This window comes from Phaenicophaeus curvirostris, chromosome 5 (assembly GCF_032191515.1).
Source record: "Phaenicophaeus curvirostris isolate KB17595 chromosome 5, BPBGC_Pcur_1.0, whole genome shotgun sequence".
NCBI classification, from domain to species: domain Eukaryota; kingdom Metazoa; phylum Chordata; class Aves; order Cuculiformes; family Cuculidae; genus Phaenicophaeus; species Phaenicophaeus curvirostris.
In genome coordinates, this window is record NC_091396.1 from 59,148,990 (window position 1) to 59,165,218 (window position 16,229).

Consider the following 16,229-nt stretch of genomic DNA (forward strand, 5'->3'; position numbering starts at 1 on the left):
ATCTGAATTATTGTGCTCCCACGGCTGATAACGTTTAGGAGAAACGTGCACTATATTACTCTGGCAAACTTTAAGAACATATGCTAATACTTGCGTCACCGCAATGTACCAAACTATACTGACGTCCCTGTACTGTTTTCTAATACTGAATTTCTTATCAGATTGCTACACATAGAAATGCACGTACACCCCTCATATATGTTTTCTCCACCTCTTTCTCTCTCTCCTTCTCTCACACTTGCCTTGGACACTCCTTTTAATGGTAAAACTGGAACGCTTTTAATATGTAAGCCACACCTGAGTAGCTGATAAGAGATCAGCACGTGTGAAAGCTACCTTTGCACCTTAAGCTTAGTGGTGTTTGGTTTTGCTCTTTCTAGATACCATTCAGACAATATGTTGTAAGTGTGCTTGCTTTCAGTAAAATCTAATGAGAGGTTGTAGTGGTTATGGCTTATTTTTAGCTATTATGAGTTCCAAGTGTGCCCATAATGACTAGTAGGGGCAGTGACCTAATATTTTTGCAGCAGCACAGGGTATGATAGAGGGAGAAAGAGGTGATTTTCTTGGTCAGAGAAGAGAATAGCCAAAGCAGCTTGCTTTTCCTGGTATTTTGACAGGTCCTCATAGAAAAGGACAGAAGAAACTTATTGTGGTTTTCTTTGTTCTTCTATCTGTTTTTCTGGGCTCCTAAGCTGGCGCTGGAGACAGATGATTATGTTCTTAAATAAAATGTAAGATACTCTATTTTATTACTGAAATTAGGCTGCAGTATATGGTAAGTATTATATGTTGGCTTGTTCTTGGAGACCATCACTCCACAACTTGAGCAGTAAATGCGGCAGGTGCTGGCAAGGTTTGTGGAGAGCTGAACTGTTACCTGGCTGCTGGCTGTTAGCAGAAGTCATGCATCCAAGTACCTAGTTCCTATTTAGTTTCTTTGAGAATTAAACCTGGGTTTATTTCTTCATTTTTGATGTTTACTAGTGAAATTAGGGAACAGTGTCACATTCAATAAGCATGTATATTCCTTGACTTCTTCGCAGACATGTTACTTGACCTCAGTGACCTTCTTCAGGTATGGTATCTTTTTTTATTGTTATTATTATTTGAGACTTTTGTTGAATTGTTAAAATAGCATGGGCTATTTGGCATGTTTTAATTTCTCTCTAAAGATTGAGAATAAGAAAATCACTGGGTTTGTACATCAGAGTAATTATTGAGTGAAATAAAATGTCAAACATATATTTTTTTGCTTTTAATGGTGCAAATAACATATAAAGAGTTAGTATCGTCCTTTCATCAGGATCCGGAGTCACTGCAGTGGCACAGGGTCAGATGTAACACATTTTTAAAACAACAGTTGCTGAAGACAAATAACTGGCAGTTTTTTGGTACTGTGAAAATGGATTAGTGCACTACAGAGTTGTGTTTTATAACATGTATTTTGAGAGAAATGCGTACTTGCTATGTAAGTGGAAATAGAAAGCTCTGCTGACATATGCTGTCCTACCCTCATTCTCCATGTTACAACTGTTTTACATACAATGCGAGTAGGTTAGTTGCATCTATTTTTATCCTCCCAGCTGTCTTGGTAAATGGCATCCTCTGAAGACTATTTATTGCTTGAAGCAATCTGCTGGAATTGCAATAATCAAATGAATCTTTAATTCTTAAAATAAGTAACTTTTTTTCTCTTTTCTAAACTCTTACTGAATTATTTTTATTACTTATAACCAAGTACTGCATGGGTAGAATGGGAGGTTTATTTCCTTATAAGCATAGGTGATTTTTCATGGTGATTGCTATGAAATAGAATGATCACAGTAACATGAAGAATAGTTACTGGACGTGAAGAAGAGGCGGTATTGTAGCTTCAAAAGAAAAAAAGATGTATTGTCAGTGGGAACAGACAAGGAAGACTGAATCATTTTTCTTTTCCCCTCTATACATTCTAGCCAGCAAAGATGTCAAGGTGGGGCGTATAAAGACCAAAAAGGCAAAGAGGGAGAACTGAAGAGATGGGAAGAGCCAGAAATAGATCAGTAGCAGGGAAATAATCAACCCCGGAAAGAGGAAAAATGCAAAATGTCAGTGTCGTGATCTGTATTAACATATTTAACTGTATGAAGGCTTCTGACTTGCTCTACTTTATAGCTTCTTTAAGGTGAATCTTAGCAAAGAGGAATCTTAAAAGTTATTGTTAACTGCAACTAGCCAGAAATTCCTGCTTAAGAACGAACAAGTGAGCTTTTCAGGATGGTGGCAAGATATTTATGGCCCAGGCAGAAAACTTTAGTACATTCAGCTTTAGATCACTCTTTGCTCACAAATCATGTGCCTAAAAAAAAAGAAAAGCAATTAGTTTATTAGAATGTTCTATTACCTTCAAGTGCCTTTTTCTTTCAAGGACAGCTCTCCCATCCTGAAGTTGGGCTGCCAGTGTTATTAAAGGAATAGAAGGTTGTTGGTAGTAGTAGTAGCAGCAGTGGTGTTATCTGTACAAAATATATAACACTGGTCGAAAATGAGAAATGCTGACAAAATGAGAAACATGTCAATTTTATATCACACACAAAAAAAATCACATTTGAAATGAGTTGCTGCTGATCTTCACCTACTCTTGCTTAGATGCAAATAGCAAACTTCGGGATGATTCTTCAGAATTTTCTACTTGATTCAGCTCTCTTGCTGTGGGAGGTGGTGACCTGTCAGGCTGCTAATCATCTGACTGCAGGGATTTTTTAAGAAAGTCATCAGATAAAACATCTGTATGGAGTGTCTTCATAGAGGCTACTGGGTGAACTACAGAACATCTTGAAATAGCTTTTAGTGTATTTCAGGAGGAAAAAAAAAGCATAATAACTTTTTGTGTGTTGCTTCATCCAAAAGCAAACAAAAAGATAAGCCTTGTAACTCCAGCTGCCAGCAAAAAGGATAAATGAAAACCTGTTGAAAAGGCCATCCATGCTTCCTCTTACCATCTTGCAGCTGGAGACAATATTTGCTGTGCTATTTTCCATCCCACTTATTGCACCCTCCACATCCGTGACCTTCAACCAGTGCCTGCCAAGTGTTGGGAAAGCTCACATCCTCTGTGGCTCACAACATATAAAGCTGGATAACAAAAACTCGAAGTCATATGAAGATAATTTACTCTGTTACCTGCAACTCATTGTTTCATGACTTGCCATGTTTCTGTTCTTTCTCTCTTACTTAGTTTTGCTTTTAAAAGAAAAAATATGGTGAGAGGAAATCTTAAGCGTGGCCTCTTAGACTCTGGTCTGTACCTCTTGTACCACCTCTCTTCTTGTCTTTATTGATTGCTTTGGGATTTGGTTCCCCCTTTCCCCATTAAAAGATATTTCAAAACTGTCCCCTCTAGTGTAATATGCTTTTAGCATAGTATTATGCTGTTAAAACTTAGCAATAGATGGGGCTAATTTTGACTGTTAATGGCAGTATGTGTTTAAGAAGTCATATTGCTTTTCTTCTGATGCTGATGACTGAGATGTGGGAGTTTGTCTTGTTCCACTGGAGAACTGCTGCATTTCATAATAATTCTTTGAGCTTCAAAATTGCTGTCATCTTGAAAAAAATCACAATGTTCCTTTTTTTTAAAAAAAAATCTTTTTATTGGAAAGGCCAACTTCTTGGCTATTTTTTCTCCCATTTGATCTTCAGGTAAAATACATCCTATGTCTTAGAAACCTCCTGTTGAAAATGTTGTCAGATTCAGTATGCCTCTGGTACATTTAGACTTTAAAGTGTTATCTGAAATGAGCTGAAAATGTCCAGACCAGTGCTTCAAATCAGGCTCCTTCCTTGTGCAGAGCAGTCATGCTGCATGTTGATTGATTTGGAAGGATGATCAGTCATCAGTCTTTGACAGGGAAAGTACTTGCTTATATCTTCAGATACTCCATTTTACTTGCAAATACAGTCTTTAGAGAGGTCTGTAATCAGGCCTTTTGTTTGCTTTTTTGTTAGTCCAATCTCAGCGACAGCCCTTGCTTGTTTAGGAGAGTTATGAAGCATGTGTAGCCTTGGCCCAACTTTTGAGCAGTTTAGGCTTGCTCATCTGCTTCAGAGCACCTCATTCCTTGCACCCAGAGAAGTATTTGGCTGAAGTTTTGGTTTCAGTGTGGTGAAAGGCTGTCTTTCTCATCTTGGGAGATGGCAGTTTCTTTTTTAGCCTCTTGTTATCTCCAGCACCATAGTCTTTGCAATGTGGTCATGAAGAGTTTGGGAAGAGGTGTTGGCAGTGCTTTGATCTCCAGTTTCAGCCTAGTAGAACATAATTTTTAGTGTGCCTTGTGATGTATGTGTCCTGCTGTTAAATAAGGCCAGTGTTTCCTGAAAAGATGTTAGAGCCAAGAGAAGGAGAACCTCCAGACAAAAGGAGGTCATAATTAATTAAAATAAGTTTTGACGAGATATCAACAAAAGATTTTTCACTGTGAGGGCAGCCAAGCATTGGAACAAGTTGCTCAGAGCAGCTTTGAAATCTCTGTCCGTCAAGGTTTTTAGGATCCTGAGCAACCTGACCTGTTCTCATAGCTGACCCAGCTTCAAGCAGGAGGTTGGCCTGGAGACCTGCTGAGCTCCATTCCAACCTAAACTATACTGCGGTTCTAGATAAGGGAGGATGGTGCACCAGAGGTTAAAATCAGTAACTAGTACTTGCTGGTTACTTGCTAGGAGTCTAGTCCTCCTTTGGTCTGTCTTGACTTCAAAAGATAACCCTCATCCCTCTCCTCTTCAGTTTGTCTAGTCAAGTGACAGTGCTTTCTTATCCAGAAATATTTTTATTATAAGTTATTTTGGTATGCACATTGTTTTTATTTGCATTTTTGAGAGACAGAATTGGCCTCCCTCATTCCTCCATGCTTGTCACTAATTACTCCTAGACTTTCTTGCATAGGTTTATTGGTCTTAGACTTTCTTGCATAGGTTTATAATAGTTTATTGTACTGCTGTGGTGTTGGAGGAACTACTACATATGTGATCAGCAAAAGCAGACTCGCCCTTCGGAGTCCCCAGACCGAAGGCAGTACGTTCCAGCGTAGCACGAGAGGAAGCTGCTTAGTTTTAATTTGTGTCTCTTTTTGAACTGCAGTCTGACAAGCTGAGTTTGGTACGTGTTTGTAGTTTTGTGTATTGCCTTTTGAGATTAAAAGTAACATTCTTGTTGCAACATGGATCCAAAAATTAAGATGTTTCGGTTTATTGTTTGGGAAAGTGTAAAATTTACGAATTTTTAAAGACTACACTTATTTGCTTCAGTTTTTAATACCCTCTGTTCATTTAAAGTTATTAACATGTTGACTGCATTTGCCTTTATTGCCCCTATGCAAATTGCTATGTTGATTGAGTTAATTTAAACAACCTGGTTGGGACCTTCAGGCATTACTATACTAGAAATGTTAATAATGAATCAAATAACCACAGGTGCCTCTTTCCCCAGCAACAGACACTCTCCTTAAAAACTCATTTGCTTTTCATGCTTGCTTAATTATTTAGGCAAGCAGCCATAGATGTTTCGCAGTGTGAATTCTCATCGCGTTCCAACTGCCCGGTCTTTGTCTTTCTAAAAGACAGAAGGCCTTAACCACTGTCACCATTTGTAATATTTTTCCAGAATGCCACACCACGGTCTTGGAAAGCCTTTTTCAAAATTGCTTGTAGTGAAAGGGTATTGATTTATGAAATTATGGAACTTGCTGAATGAAAGTTTTTGCTTGACCGTGGTTGCAGCTTTATTGGTTGCTACTGTCCGGATGGTAAAGTGACCCTGGTAACTGTGTGAATGGGGGATTCCCTGTTTCCCAAAGAGAGTTTAAAATTCTGGAAGGTGTTAGACTGATGAACGGCCGAATTCCTGTGTTACTGGAAAGTAAGTATTTGTTATTCTTTATAAAAGTGGAAGTGTATTTGTATTTGTGAACATATCGGGCATGATGTGGAAGCAAGAGGAAATTATGAAAGGCTTAGAGTCCCCATGGAAGTGCCCGTTCGAAATTGGCATCTGATGACTGACACATGTGAAATGAAAAGACTGTGTCTCCAAAAAGTACCATGGAAGGCAGAGAATATAACTAGAAGGATCTTTCTATCAAGATGTAACTGAGTAATTGAAAACCATTCCTTCTCCAAATGCCCGTTTTAACTGATCTAAAGTCTCCTGTAGCGGAGGCAGAAATTATCTGCTGGTAAAGGACGTCATCTTACAGACTTAAGTTCTCCTGTAAAAACTTGGGGGTAAAAACACTGGTGGTTTTTGTCTGTATTTTTTTCCCTCTGGTGTCTTGGTGAGCACCTACGTCTTGTCTGAAAGATGTCTCTCTGCTGAAAAATCTAGTTTCTTTTAAAAAAAACAGCTTGGTGGTGGGTCTGTGTGTTTCAAGTGTATGCTGTTAAATGTGACCTGAATGAAAAATAATACAATAAGAACTATCAGGGAATGAAGTTATTTTAAAATATCCCCTCTGTCAGAGCTTGACACTACTTTCTGTACTAGGTATTGACATTCAAACCTAGTGATTGCATCACGTTTAGGAAATGTTATTATCTGATCAAAATACCCAAAGAGAGAGCACAAGTTGGACTCGATGATCTGGTGGGTCTCTTCCAACCTGGTGGTCTGTGATTCTATGATAAGTCTTATGGAAGTCTATAAAACAATTGTTACACTGCAGTTTTGATTGGGAAGAGTTCGGGGACATACTGGTTTTCAGCATGATTTTTTTTAAGTTAAGAAAGGGAAGAAGTGGCCCAAGTTGATGGGGTAAGCTTTAAAGCTGCACCAATTCAAGTCTAAGCCAGAGACATCTTTTTAGAAGGGCATTTTTATTTATTCGCCATTCTAAGGACTCGTATAAAATTAGGTTTTATGAATGCAAATGTCATATGGTTCTAAATTTGGAGCATTAAGCTTTTGATGAATTGAAGTATATGAATTTTTATAAGAAGTTCTTAATGAAGAACGAACTAGAAATTAAAGTCGGCCTTTAAATTAATTCTCCTAATTTTCTAAGCTTAATGGAGTGAAAAAAAACATACAAATGATGAGAGTAAAGAAAGACTCTATATATCTAGGCCTATTATATATCCAGGATATCTCATCTGTCACAGAATCTGTGTGCGTGCATGAGTAATAGTTGAGTTGCTGACAGGGGAATAAAATCCTAGTGAAAGGGCCTTCTTCCACTGAAACCAGAAGTTCTTCAATATCATGTTTCAGCAGTACAATGTCACTTCAGAGTACTGGGTGAGCTTTATGCCATCTTTGATTTCCCATTTATGAGAAATGCCCCAGAACCTGTGAATATCTGGTAACTTTTAAAGATGAAAAAGCATATTGTTTGAGAGGGCTTGAAGTCTCTTTTTCCTACTGATTTGCCAGGAACACTGGAATCAATTAAATATTCCTGATTCCTTTTGTGACTTTACCCTGGCATTCAGAATGTGTGAGCCTCATGAGGAAAATAATACAGAGCACGCAATCCACTGTCTATTATCCTTTCTTTCTAAGTTGGTAGTAACCAGAGACTGCAAAGAAATGCACTTGTGATCAAAAGAAAGAAATTTCCTGATGTACCATTTGAACTTATTATTTTGTGTAAATGCACTGCCTACACCTTGAAGTTGGTCATAAAACTCTGATGATGGGGGTGAAGTGGAAAAGCAGGTTAGATTTAACTATGTTATTTCTCAAACAGACTATGGATCCAGAGACTTTTAGTTAGGGCAAGGACAGGAAGATGAAAAACAGTCATCAAGTAGTTTTGTTGTGCAGTTGCGTTTGCTTTAGATTTAATTCAGCACCCACTTTGAATGTCTCTAAAAAAGAAAAAAAAAAGCCGCCTTCTTTATGCCTCTTCGTATTTAATTATTCTTTGATGTTTGCATTTATGGAAAGCTTGCTTGGGAGGAGTTTCTTGGAGAGTGACGTGGTTTGATGGGGACACGCATCAAGTATTTGGATGTCGTGACAAAAAAAGCCAGAAGGAGAAATACTTGTCTGAATTTGAGGTTTGTTTTTTTTCTAGACTAAAATGAAAGAACTAGATGAGTTTGAAGCTTCTGATGGAAACATCATATGTACTTGGCTCCATTGAAGTAACTTTATCGATTTGTGCAGTGAAATCATCCTTGCAGAACAAGATCTAAGTGATGAGGTTTGAGATTTATAGTAACTTGGTCAGCCAACTTAGAAGGCTGAAACTACAGCCAAACCCCCGCTCTTTATGTTAATATTTCTTAGACAAAAGGTCAAAGCAAGCCACTCCAAACTTGCAGTGAATGTAGAGCATCTACAGCCAACTGAAACACTGCAGATATTTTGCTGTAGTAACGTCTGTTCTGTCTCTGTGGCTCATGGAAAGTCACATGCTCTCAAACTCCTGTATGAATTGCCAGATTCAGTAGGTGCTTATTTTTCTGTATAAAATTCCGTGACTTATTTACTAAGCAATATGCTGCTTGTTCAGAAGGTATATTTTGTTCACTGCCTTCCCAAAAAATAGCATTTCTGTGTCATCTGGTATTAGGGAAAGAAAGAACAGTAAAATTTAAGACCATACTTTTATATCTTCTATGCCAGTCCAAAAGCATGGAAAATATAAGACTTTCCACTAAATATGGAATGAATTACTGACACGTACACTTGATTGGGCAGTCACTTTCCAGATACATAATCATTCTGAGGATTTCTTTGAAGTTCTCATTTTCTAATATTTTATAATTTAAAAAAACAAAATTGTTTTAAGAACATTTTCACATACCAAAAAGAATGAAAGTGCGAGGCCAGGTGAAAATGTGTCAGCATTTATTTGTAAAAAAATGCATTTATTTATTTTTGCTAGCTTCCTAAAAGCATCTATATACTTGGGAGGAAAGCTTGCTTTTAATCTAATGTTGGTATAAATCTCTCAAAAGTGAAACTGAATGAGAACATACTTAGAAACAGGAGGCTTTATTCCCATAGGTTTGTATCATAATCAACAACTCAGTTCTGTAATTGACTGCTTGATAAACACCTTTGCTATCCTGTTATAGGAAAGAAAGAGGCTGTGCTCTTACATAAAAGCAATAGAGTACATACTGTCCTTATAGATTTTTTTTTGTTGTTTGTTTGGAGTGTAGGAGGATGGAGGTTTTTTCTACTGACTTTGACCTTTATATATGCCTTGGGGTAGCAAGGTGTTCATGGAGCTTCGTGGGAATGTTTGGAGCTAATCAGGAACTGAAGTATATCCTGCCTTTCTTGCTGACCACAAAAACACATCTTAAGATAGTGAAAGAGAACTTCCTCAGACTTTTAAAATACAAATGTAGTTGCCTGTGCTGTAAATTGCAAATCAGAGTATGAAGAGTAGCTCCTCCCCTCAGGTTATATCTGCCTGAGTGCCACAGTGAAGGAGAGGAGGGGTACAGGGCTCTGTCCATGGCTCCTCAGCAGTTTGGTGTGGTTTAGGGTTTTTCTGAATTGGTTTATCTTTTTTTAAAGTGGGGTGATGTGAGGCAATGTCCAAGCAATAAGAAATTACAAATAACCCTTGGGGCGTGTAGCACCACTCCTTGCTTCAGTGGAAAAGTTTGGTGTATGCTTGTGCAATACTTAATTATCCCACTTCATGTGATCATGCAGAGCTGAAATTTGTACTAACCTGTGAGTATTTGCTCAGGTTTTGTTACGTTACAAGATAAATGACAGTTCATATATACTGATATTATATTAAAGTCTACTGAAAGCATTAAGATGTTTGGTGACAACTGAAAAGTTGTCCAAGTACTATGGAGTAACACTGAGCCCAGTGAAGGATATGAGGAACAACTTTTTTTTTCAATATCAATTTACACTTTGATTTGCAACGCTAATTTGTGCAGCTTTTGACAAGCACTAAGTATTATTTCACACCTATGAATAGTGCTTCTATTGCTTCAATTGATTTTTTTTAAAGCAGGTTGTTTAAGCTTTCAAAAGTTGGATTTTCTTTCCCTTTCCATATAAATGTTCTATTAAAAACATTTGTGGTTTAAGATTTAACTAATGTTTTTTGTCTTTTAATAGGTGAATGTCTATGTACTGGGAAAAACTTTCCTTCTGTTGGCCAGAGAACTCTGCATAAATGCTCCAGCCATAGGTATTTTATTTTACGAGTTGACTTTTTGAGTGTTTTGGTGTATTTTCTGCATGGTTACTTTAAAAGAATATCTGTTTGTGTGTGTATACAGATGTATATTGTGTGCTAAATACCAAAGCAGTAACTTTAAAATGAAGCTGGAATCAGTCCAGGCTGAAGAGCAGTGCTGAACCCTGACAGCCTGTTCTCCTTTTGTTCTTGGGAGCTTGATACTGTTTTCTTTTAGAGATAATTTTGTTGCTTTTTCTGAGGGCAGTTCATGCTGATGTATAACAAATTTGTGTGCGTCCACAAGCTTGCCCAGGCCTGCCACACTTTAGTTCCACAGAGATGAAACACTCAGTAAGCATTTGCCAAATTTACTGTCTGCCCATCACCTGTAGCTGAGCTGTTCAGCACTTGACATGCAAGTGGCTTGATGGAAAATGAGGAGCAACTTTTTCCTAGCACACTAATTAACTTTTTAATTAGTAAGTCATCAATGAAATCGTGACACAGTGAGAGGAGGGTGAGCTAAAAAGGTAAAAAAAGCTGCTGTCTAGGCTTTGTAGCTTTTAAGCCAAGGGAGTTTGTGCCAGTTCCAGTTTAAAAGAGTGCATTTATAGAGAGGTTGCATGACTGTTGCCCACCTCTGTGCAGGAATTTTCTTCCTTTATCTTTACCCACTCTCGCTCCCACTCTCCTTAATTTGTACCGAAAGAATCAGATGCCTTTGTGTTTGAGAACACCACACACGCACACCCCTTCAGATGTACTTAGCTGGGTACATAACTTGCTGCCTTTGCAGCAAAAGAACCAGCAGTTCCTATATAGAGCATCGTCATAACAGCATCCAGATAGTATGTGGCAGCACACAGCTGTCAGCCAGTGTGGTGAGCTGGCCTTGTTAGCATAGCCTGATGCCTCCTAAGAAGTTCTAGTTTCCAGTAATTCAGCTGCCTTCTTACTTTTCACTACATTTTCTTAAGAGACAACAGGAAGAGTCTGTATTGTGGCTTAATTTCAAGGTGAAAATTAGTGCAGCTTAAGAAAAGGTAAACAGAAAATCCCTTAAGTTAAATGTAAAGGTCCTCGTTACACATGGGAAAAAAAATACTGGTTGAGACTGCTGTTTTGAGTGGCCTTTTCAAGGTCATCATGAGAGAAGAGATTTACAAAGAACAGTAAATATTTCTAATTGGCTTATCTGTAATGATTGTCAGACTCAAGAAACACCAACTTCCATCTCTTTGAGAAAAGTTAATGGTACTAGCTATAAAATGACTGCTGCTGGCGGATAGAAGGGGCTTTAGGTCTGTAGAAAGACTAGAGGGAGGGGTAAGATCCAGCAACCTTTAAGGTGGTTTATTTCATGTTACTAATTTTGAGTGAACTACAAGACCAGTAGTGCAAGTATTTCTCTAACGTCCGCTCCTAAATGTGAGATGGGATGTAGATTTAGATAGCAGCTGCCCAGTATTACAGCTCTGGGCTCAATCTGTGATGAAGCCTGTCCCTCCATTAAGTCTGTATGTCTTGACTCTGGCCCTTCAAGGGGGCTGCATTTTTACAGGTACAAGTGCCAGGGGTGCTGTTTAATAGTTACTGCAGACAATGTGCGTGAACAGGCGTTATAAGTTTTCAAATATAACCACAGAATAGTTTTGATCCTGGCTTTGATCATGCTCATGGTTTGTCCATCTTCAGCCTACGCAACACACAAAAAACCGTTGCACTTCCACATATGTCAGCCCCCTTTTCCGTGAAGGAAAAATAAAGGCTGCTGCTCGATAGTCGTAGTTACCAGGCAAGGAAACCTTCGCATTTGCGGTGGTAGCTAATGCCCTGTGTAGATGCAGACAGGGGACAGATGACAGTACTGTCACCTCCATTAGCTGCACTGTAGATGAATTAACAGACACAAGCCGTAAGATCAGCAAGGATCAAGTACACAGGATTTAGGGCAAGTAAAAAGGTTTTATATTTCACAGATCTGTAAACTGCTCTAGTTTAGAACATTCTGCTTAAGTCAGTTGCAGTCTGCAAGTTAGTTATCTATATACAAAATAAATGCACAGTACGTGCGAAATTTAACATTTTTTCTGCTTGTTGCAGTCTTAATTATTAAGTCAAATAGCTTATGAATAAATAAAATAAGATTAAATTCAAGAGCATTCCTTCACTTATTTGTATAGCCTGATGTAGCAGATAGGTAAGTAGCGTAACATTCCATACTGCTGCAGAGTTCATAGTAAAATGGAAAATCCCTTAGTGCGCATCATTGCAGTACTGGAATACAATCAAGGTGAAATGCATCATGCATAGAAAATGAGCTCAGGTATTTGTCCTCCTTGTACTCCAGTTCCATTAGTACTGTCCGAGGAGCACTGGAACTGGAATGTCACTTTCCCGCACTGCACTTCAGTCATTCCCTCTTGCCCAAAGTAACTGAGTTCGTTACCATCGAGGATAGCACTTACATTGTAAAACGTGTCTTGCTCAACCTGCACGGGGTGCTCGAACCACACAGAGAAAGTGTTACTGGAGCCGTCGGAGGTAAACTTTGTCAGATTTTGAGCAAGGACAACACCTAAGCGTTTCAGTTCGATTTTGACGCTGTACTCAGCTTTGCCGCAGCTCGACCCGTACAATCCCAGTCCTGCTATAAATATCCGTTTGTCTACGGCAAACTGAATACTGTCACACCGCCCTCGGTACCTCCACTGATTGCTGCGATATGCCGACGACTGAAACCGGTGGCATCGCTGAGGGACGAGTCCTTTTCTTTTCGTCAGCGGAAACTCCAGTTTGGGTTTATTGGCGGCCGTGTACCAGAGGAATATGTTGTGAGTCTCCTCGAGGGTGAGGATGTCAGACTGGGCAGCTCCGTTGGCGAACTCTTCCAAAGTCATGGTCGGGATCCGCACCAAGTACAGAGCTTTCCCTAAGACGCTCCTCTTGTTGCGGGGCGTAACCGGCAGTCCTTGCCTTTTGCATTCAGCCTCTGCCCAGTTGAGAACAGCCTCAAAAACTACCACTTCCTTGGTGTTGAGCGCCTCCCGGGTCACAATGATCTCTAGAGTCTGCTGATCGATCTCGCAGAAGCCCTCTGACTTTAGTGCCATCTCTGCTTGAGCATCAATCACCTCCCAGCAGCGCTGCGTCAGCTCCGGCTCCTCGAAGAGCCTGCTCTGAGACAGCAGGACACACGCGTTCTTTGCTTCTAAACTGGTCTCCAAAAAATTGACGCAAGCCTTTGCTAGAGCCGGCACGATGTACTTCTTGGCAGCGTAGAGCGTAGCCAGAACCGTGTCGGCTTCCAGGTCTATTTCATCACTGTACATGTATCTGGATGGGGGGAAAAAAAAAAACACGGAGTTTCTTAGTTGGAAAAAAAAAAAAAAAAGCCATGAAAGATCGATCTGCGGTCATCTCTGCTGGCAGCGAACCTGACCCGCAGTATTTGTCAGCTCATTAAGTAAACAGGAGTAAGTGCCTACTGCACGGTGCCAATTAGGAGATGTATAGTTGATAAGCTACTTCGATTCCGTCCACGTAATTAGTGGACTCGCAGCGGCCACTTACTTTAATAGGATTAGAAAGGCTGCAGGTTCCACATCTGGTATATGGATTTCGGATTTGACCTCGGCGAGATCGCCATAAAACATCGCGTAGAAGACGGAGCTACCCACGGCCAAAACGTACTGGAAAACAGAGAGAGAGAGAAAAGCCTCAGCCGCGAAGCTTTCGATGAGGGGAAAAGTTAAAAAGCCAGGGCTGAGCAACGAGCCTGACTCAGAGAAATCGCTCCTGGGATTAGCCGAAAGCCGTAATTAGAAAAAGAAAAAATGGAGCCCGATCCGTCAGGCGAGGGGGAGCAGGTATTAAAAAGGTATTAAAAAGGAAGAGATTACCCGTCACAAACCTTATGGGCAGGAACTTTCTTGGACGCCCCCGGCGGGCCCACGACGAAGTGGACGTCGGCCATGAGTTCGTTATTGAACATGAGCGCGTTCCTGCAAGCGGGAGCGGGAGAGGCGCCGTCAGCCCGGGCCGCGCCGCCCCGGCCCCGCGCCGCCCGGCGGCCCCAGCCCTTACCTCTCCCGCAGCGTCGGGTGGAAGGACTGCCAGTTGGAGCTCTCCAAGTTGTTGTTGTTGATGTTGTGGAGCTGGGGCGGCGGGGGCGGCTGGGCGCTGTGCTGGAGCTGCAGGGCGTTCTTCTTGCTGTTGGCGGTGTTGTTGCTGTGGGCGAGGTTGGTGGTGTCGGTGCCGGCGGGGTAAAGTTCTGCAGCCATCTTCTTCCCAAGGGACGGGGGCGCCGTCTCAGAGCATCCCGGCGCCTTGCCGCTCGGCCTCGAGGTCTTTTTGGACTTCTTTAAGGTCTCTGGAAGCAGAAGAAAGAAAGTCAAACACTTCATGATCCTGGCACTGAGGCACCCATGGGGCGGCGGCATGGGCGGCGGGTCGCACGCTCCGGAGGCTTCGCACGCTCGCAAGACGATGCGGGGCCGGCGCTCACCTGCGCCGCGGTCCCGGCCCCCGCCGAGCTCCCGAGGAGAAAGGGAAAAACCCAACCAAACAAAACTTAAAAAAAAAAAAAAAATAGCAACGCCAAAAAGCCAAAATCCAACGAGAAGCGCCCCCAAATCCAGGCGAGGCGGCGGGTCAGGAGTCAATCCACAAATCCGGCGAGGCTGGTGAAGCAGCCGCCCGCTTCCTCCGTCCCCCGGGGCGCCTCCGAGCGCGGGGTCCCGGCAGCCCGCGCCGACTTCGCCGCCGTCCCCGCCGCCGCGGCTCCTCCCGCCCGCGTCGGGGGCGTCGCTGGGCGCCCCGGCTGCTCCGCGGCGGGCGGGCGGCGGCGCGGGATGCGGCTCTGCCGGGCGCAGCCTCCGCCTCCCGCCCTAAGAGGCAGCGGCCGCGCCGCGCGTCACCGCCGCCCGCGCCAATGGGGAGCGGCGGGGCGAGGCGCGAGGAGCCGCCCCCGGCGCCGCCTCCCGCGGCCGCCTGGGGGCGCTGCGGCGGAGCTCCGCGTACCGGCGCCCCCGCAGAGCCGGCTCCGAGGCGCGCGGGGAGCGCACCCCCCGGCGCCCCCGAGGCTCCCACGGGGCGGGCGGCTCGAGAGGGAGCTCCGCGTCCCGCCCTCCTCCCCGAGCCCCGCAGGGAGCGCGCCCCGCGCGGAGACCCGCGTCCGCCGCCAGCCCCGGGCTCCCCGTAGCAGCCCTGCCCCGGCGGCCCGGGCGGGGGCGCCCCGAGCCCGAGCGCTGTCGGTGCGCGATGGGGGGCGAAGGGACGGAGAGCGGCCCTGCGGGGAAGGGCTCGGGGGGCTGGTGGGTGAGAAGCTCGACGGGAGCCGGCAGTGTGCGCTCACAGCCCAGAAGGGCAACCGCGTCCTGGGCTGCATCAAAAGGAGCGCGGCCAGCAGGGCGAGGGAGGGGATTCTGCCCCTCTGTTCCTCTCTTAGGAGAGCTCATCTGGAGTCCTGTGTCCAGTTCTGGAAACCTCAACGTAAGAAGGAGATGGAGCTGTTGGAACAGGTCCAGAGGAGGCTACAAGGACGATCCGAGGGCTGGAGCATCTTCCATACGAGGACAGGCTGAGACTTGGGGTTGTTCAGCCTGGAGAAGGGAAGGCTCTGAGGAGATGTTATAGCGACCTTCCAGTTACTGAAGAGCCTACAGGAGAGCTGGGGAGGGACTGTTCACAAAGGCTTGTAGTGATAGGACATGGGGCAATGGGTATAAACTGGAGAGGGACAGATTTAGACTAGATATAAGGCAGAATTTCTTCATGATGAGAGTGGTGAGGTGCTGGCACAGGTTGCCCAGGGAAGCTGTGGCTGCCCCATCCCTGGAGGTGTTCAAGGCCAGGTTGGATGGAGCCTTGAGCAGCCTGATCCAGTGGGATGTGTCCCTGCCCATGGCTGGGGGGTTGGAACTAGATGATCTTTAAGGTCTCTTCCAATCCAAGCTATTCTATGATTCAAGCCAAGGAAAGTTGCAAGGATTTTTTTTTGTGCCCTTTTTTTTTTGGCAGCCCCCCAGTCGTGCCTGGCTTGTGTGGGGACTCCTAGCCCTGGGTACCAGCTCACCTTCTCATGAGATG

General features: G+C 43.1%; 2 protein-coding genes across 3 annotated transcripts in view; one reads left to right on the plus strand and one right to left on the minus strand.

The window, feature by feature from the left end:
* Positions 1–16,229, plus strand: part of BRF1 (BRF1 general transcription factor IIIB subunit) — a 180,492-nt gene that overhangs the window by 72,787 nt on the left and 91,476 nt on the right. Inside the window, exons 4-5 of the mRNA XM_069858918.1 lie at positions 1,047–1,078; positions 10,076–10,148. Coding sequence (XP_069715019.1) covers positions 1,047–1,078; positions 10,076–10,148 — 105 coding nt within the window. The remainder of the gene's footprint in view (positions 1–1,046; positions 1,079–10,075; positions 10,149–16,229) is intronic.
* BTBD6 (BTB domain containing 6) lies at positions 11,471–14,853 on the minus strand. Of its 2 annotated transcripts, XM_069858920.1 has the most exons (5): positions 14,647–14,853; positions 14,226–14,511; positions 14,053–14,143; positions 13,713–13,831; positions 11,476–13,475 (listed from the first exon to the last, which is right to left on the minus strand). In XM_069858920.1, exons 2-5 carry the CDS (start codon positions 14,420–14,422, stop codon positions 12,443–12,445), a joined length of 1,440 nt encoding a protein of 479 aa, XP_069715021.1. In that variant the 5' UTR covers positions 14,423–14,511; positions 14,647–14,853; the 3' UTR covers positions 11,476–12,442. The 2 variants fall into 2 exon arrangements, with proteins under 2 accessions (XP_069715020.1, XP_069715021.1); XM_069858919.1 differs by lacking the exon at positions 14,647–14,853 and having other exon boundaries at positions 11,471–13,475; positions 14,226–14,596.

Coding starts and splice junctions, on each gene's coding strand:
- BTBD6 (XM_069858919.1), bottom strand. CDS start 14,581: ATGCCGCCGCCCCATGGGTGCCTCAGTGCCAGGATCATGAAGTGTTTG. Junction 13,832..14,052: donor AGAAAGTTCCTGCCCATAAG/GTTTGTGACGGG, acceptor TCTGTTTTCCAG/TACGTTTTGGCCGTGGGTAG. Junction 13,476..13,712: donor GCCTTTCTAATCCTATTAAA/GTAAGTGGCCGC, acceptor CCCCCCATCCAG/ATACATGTACAGTGATGAAA.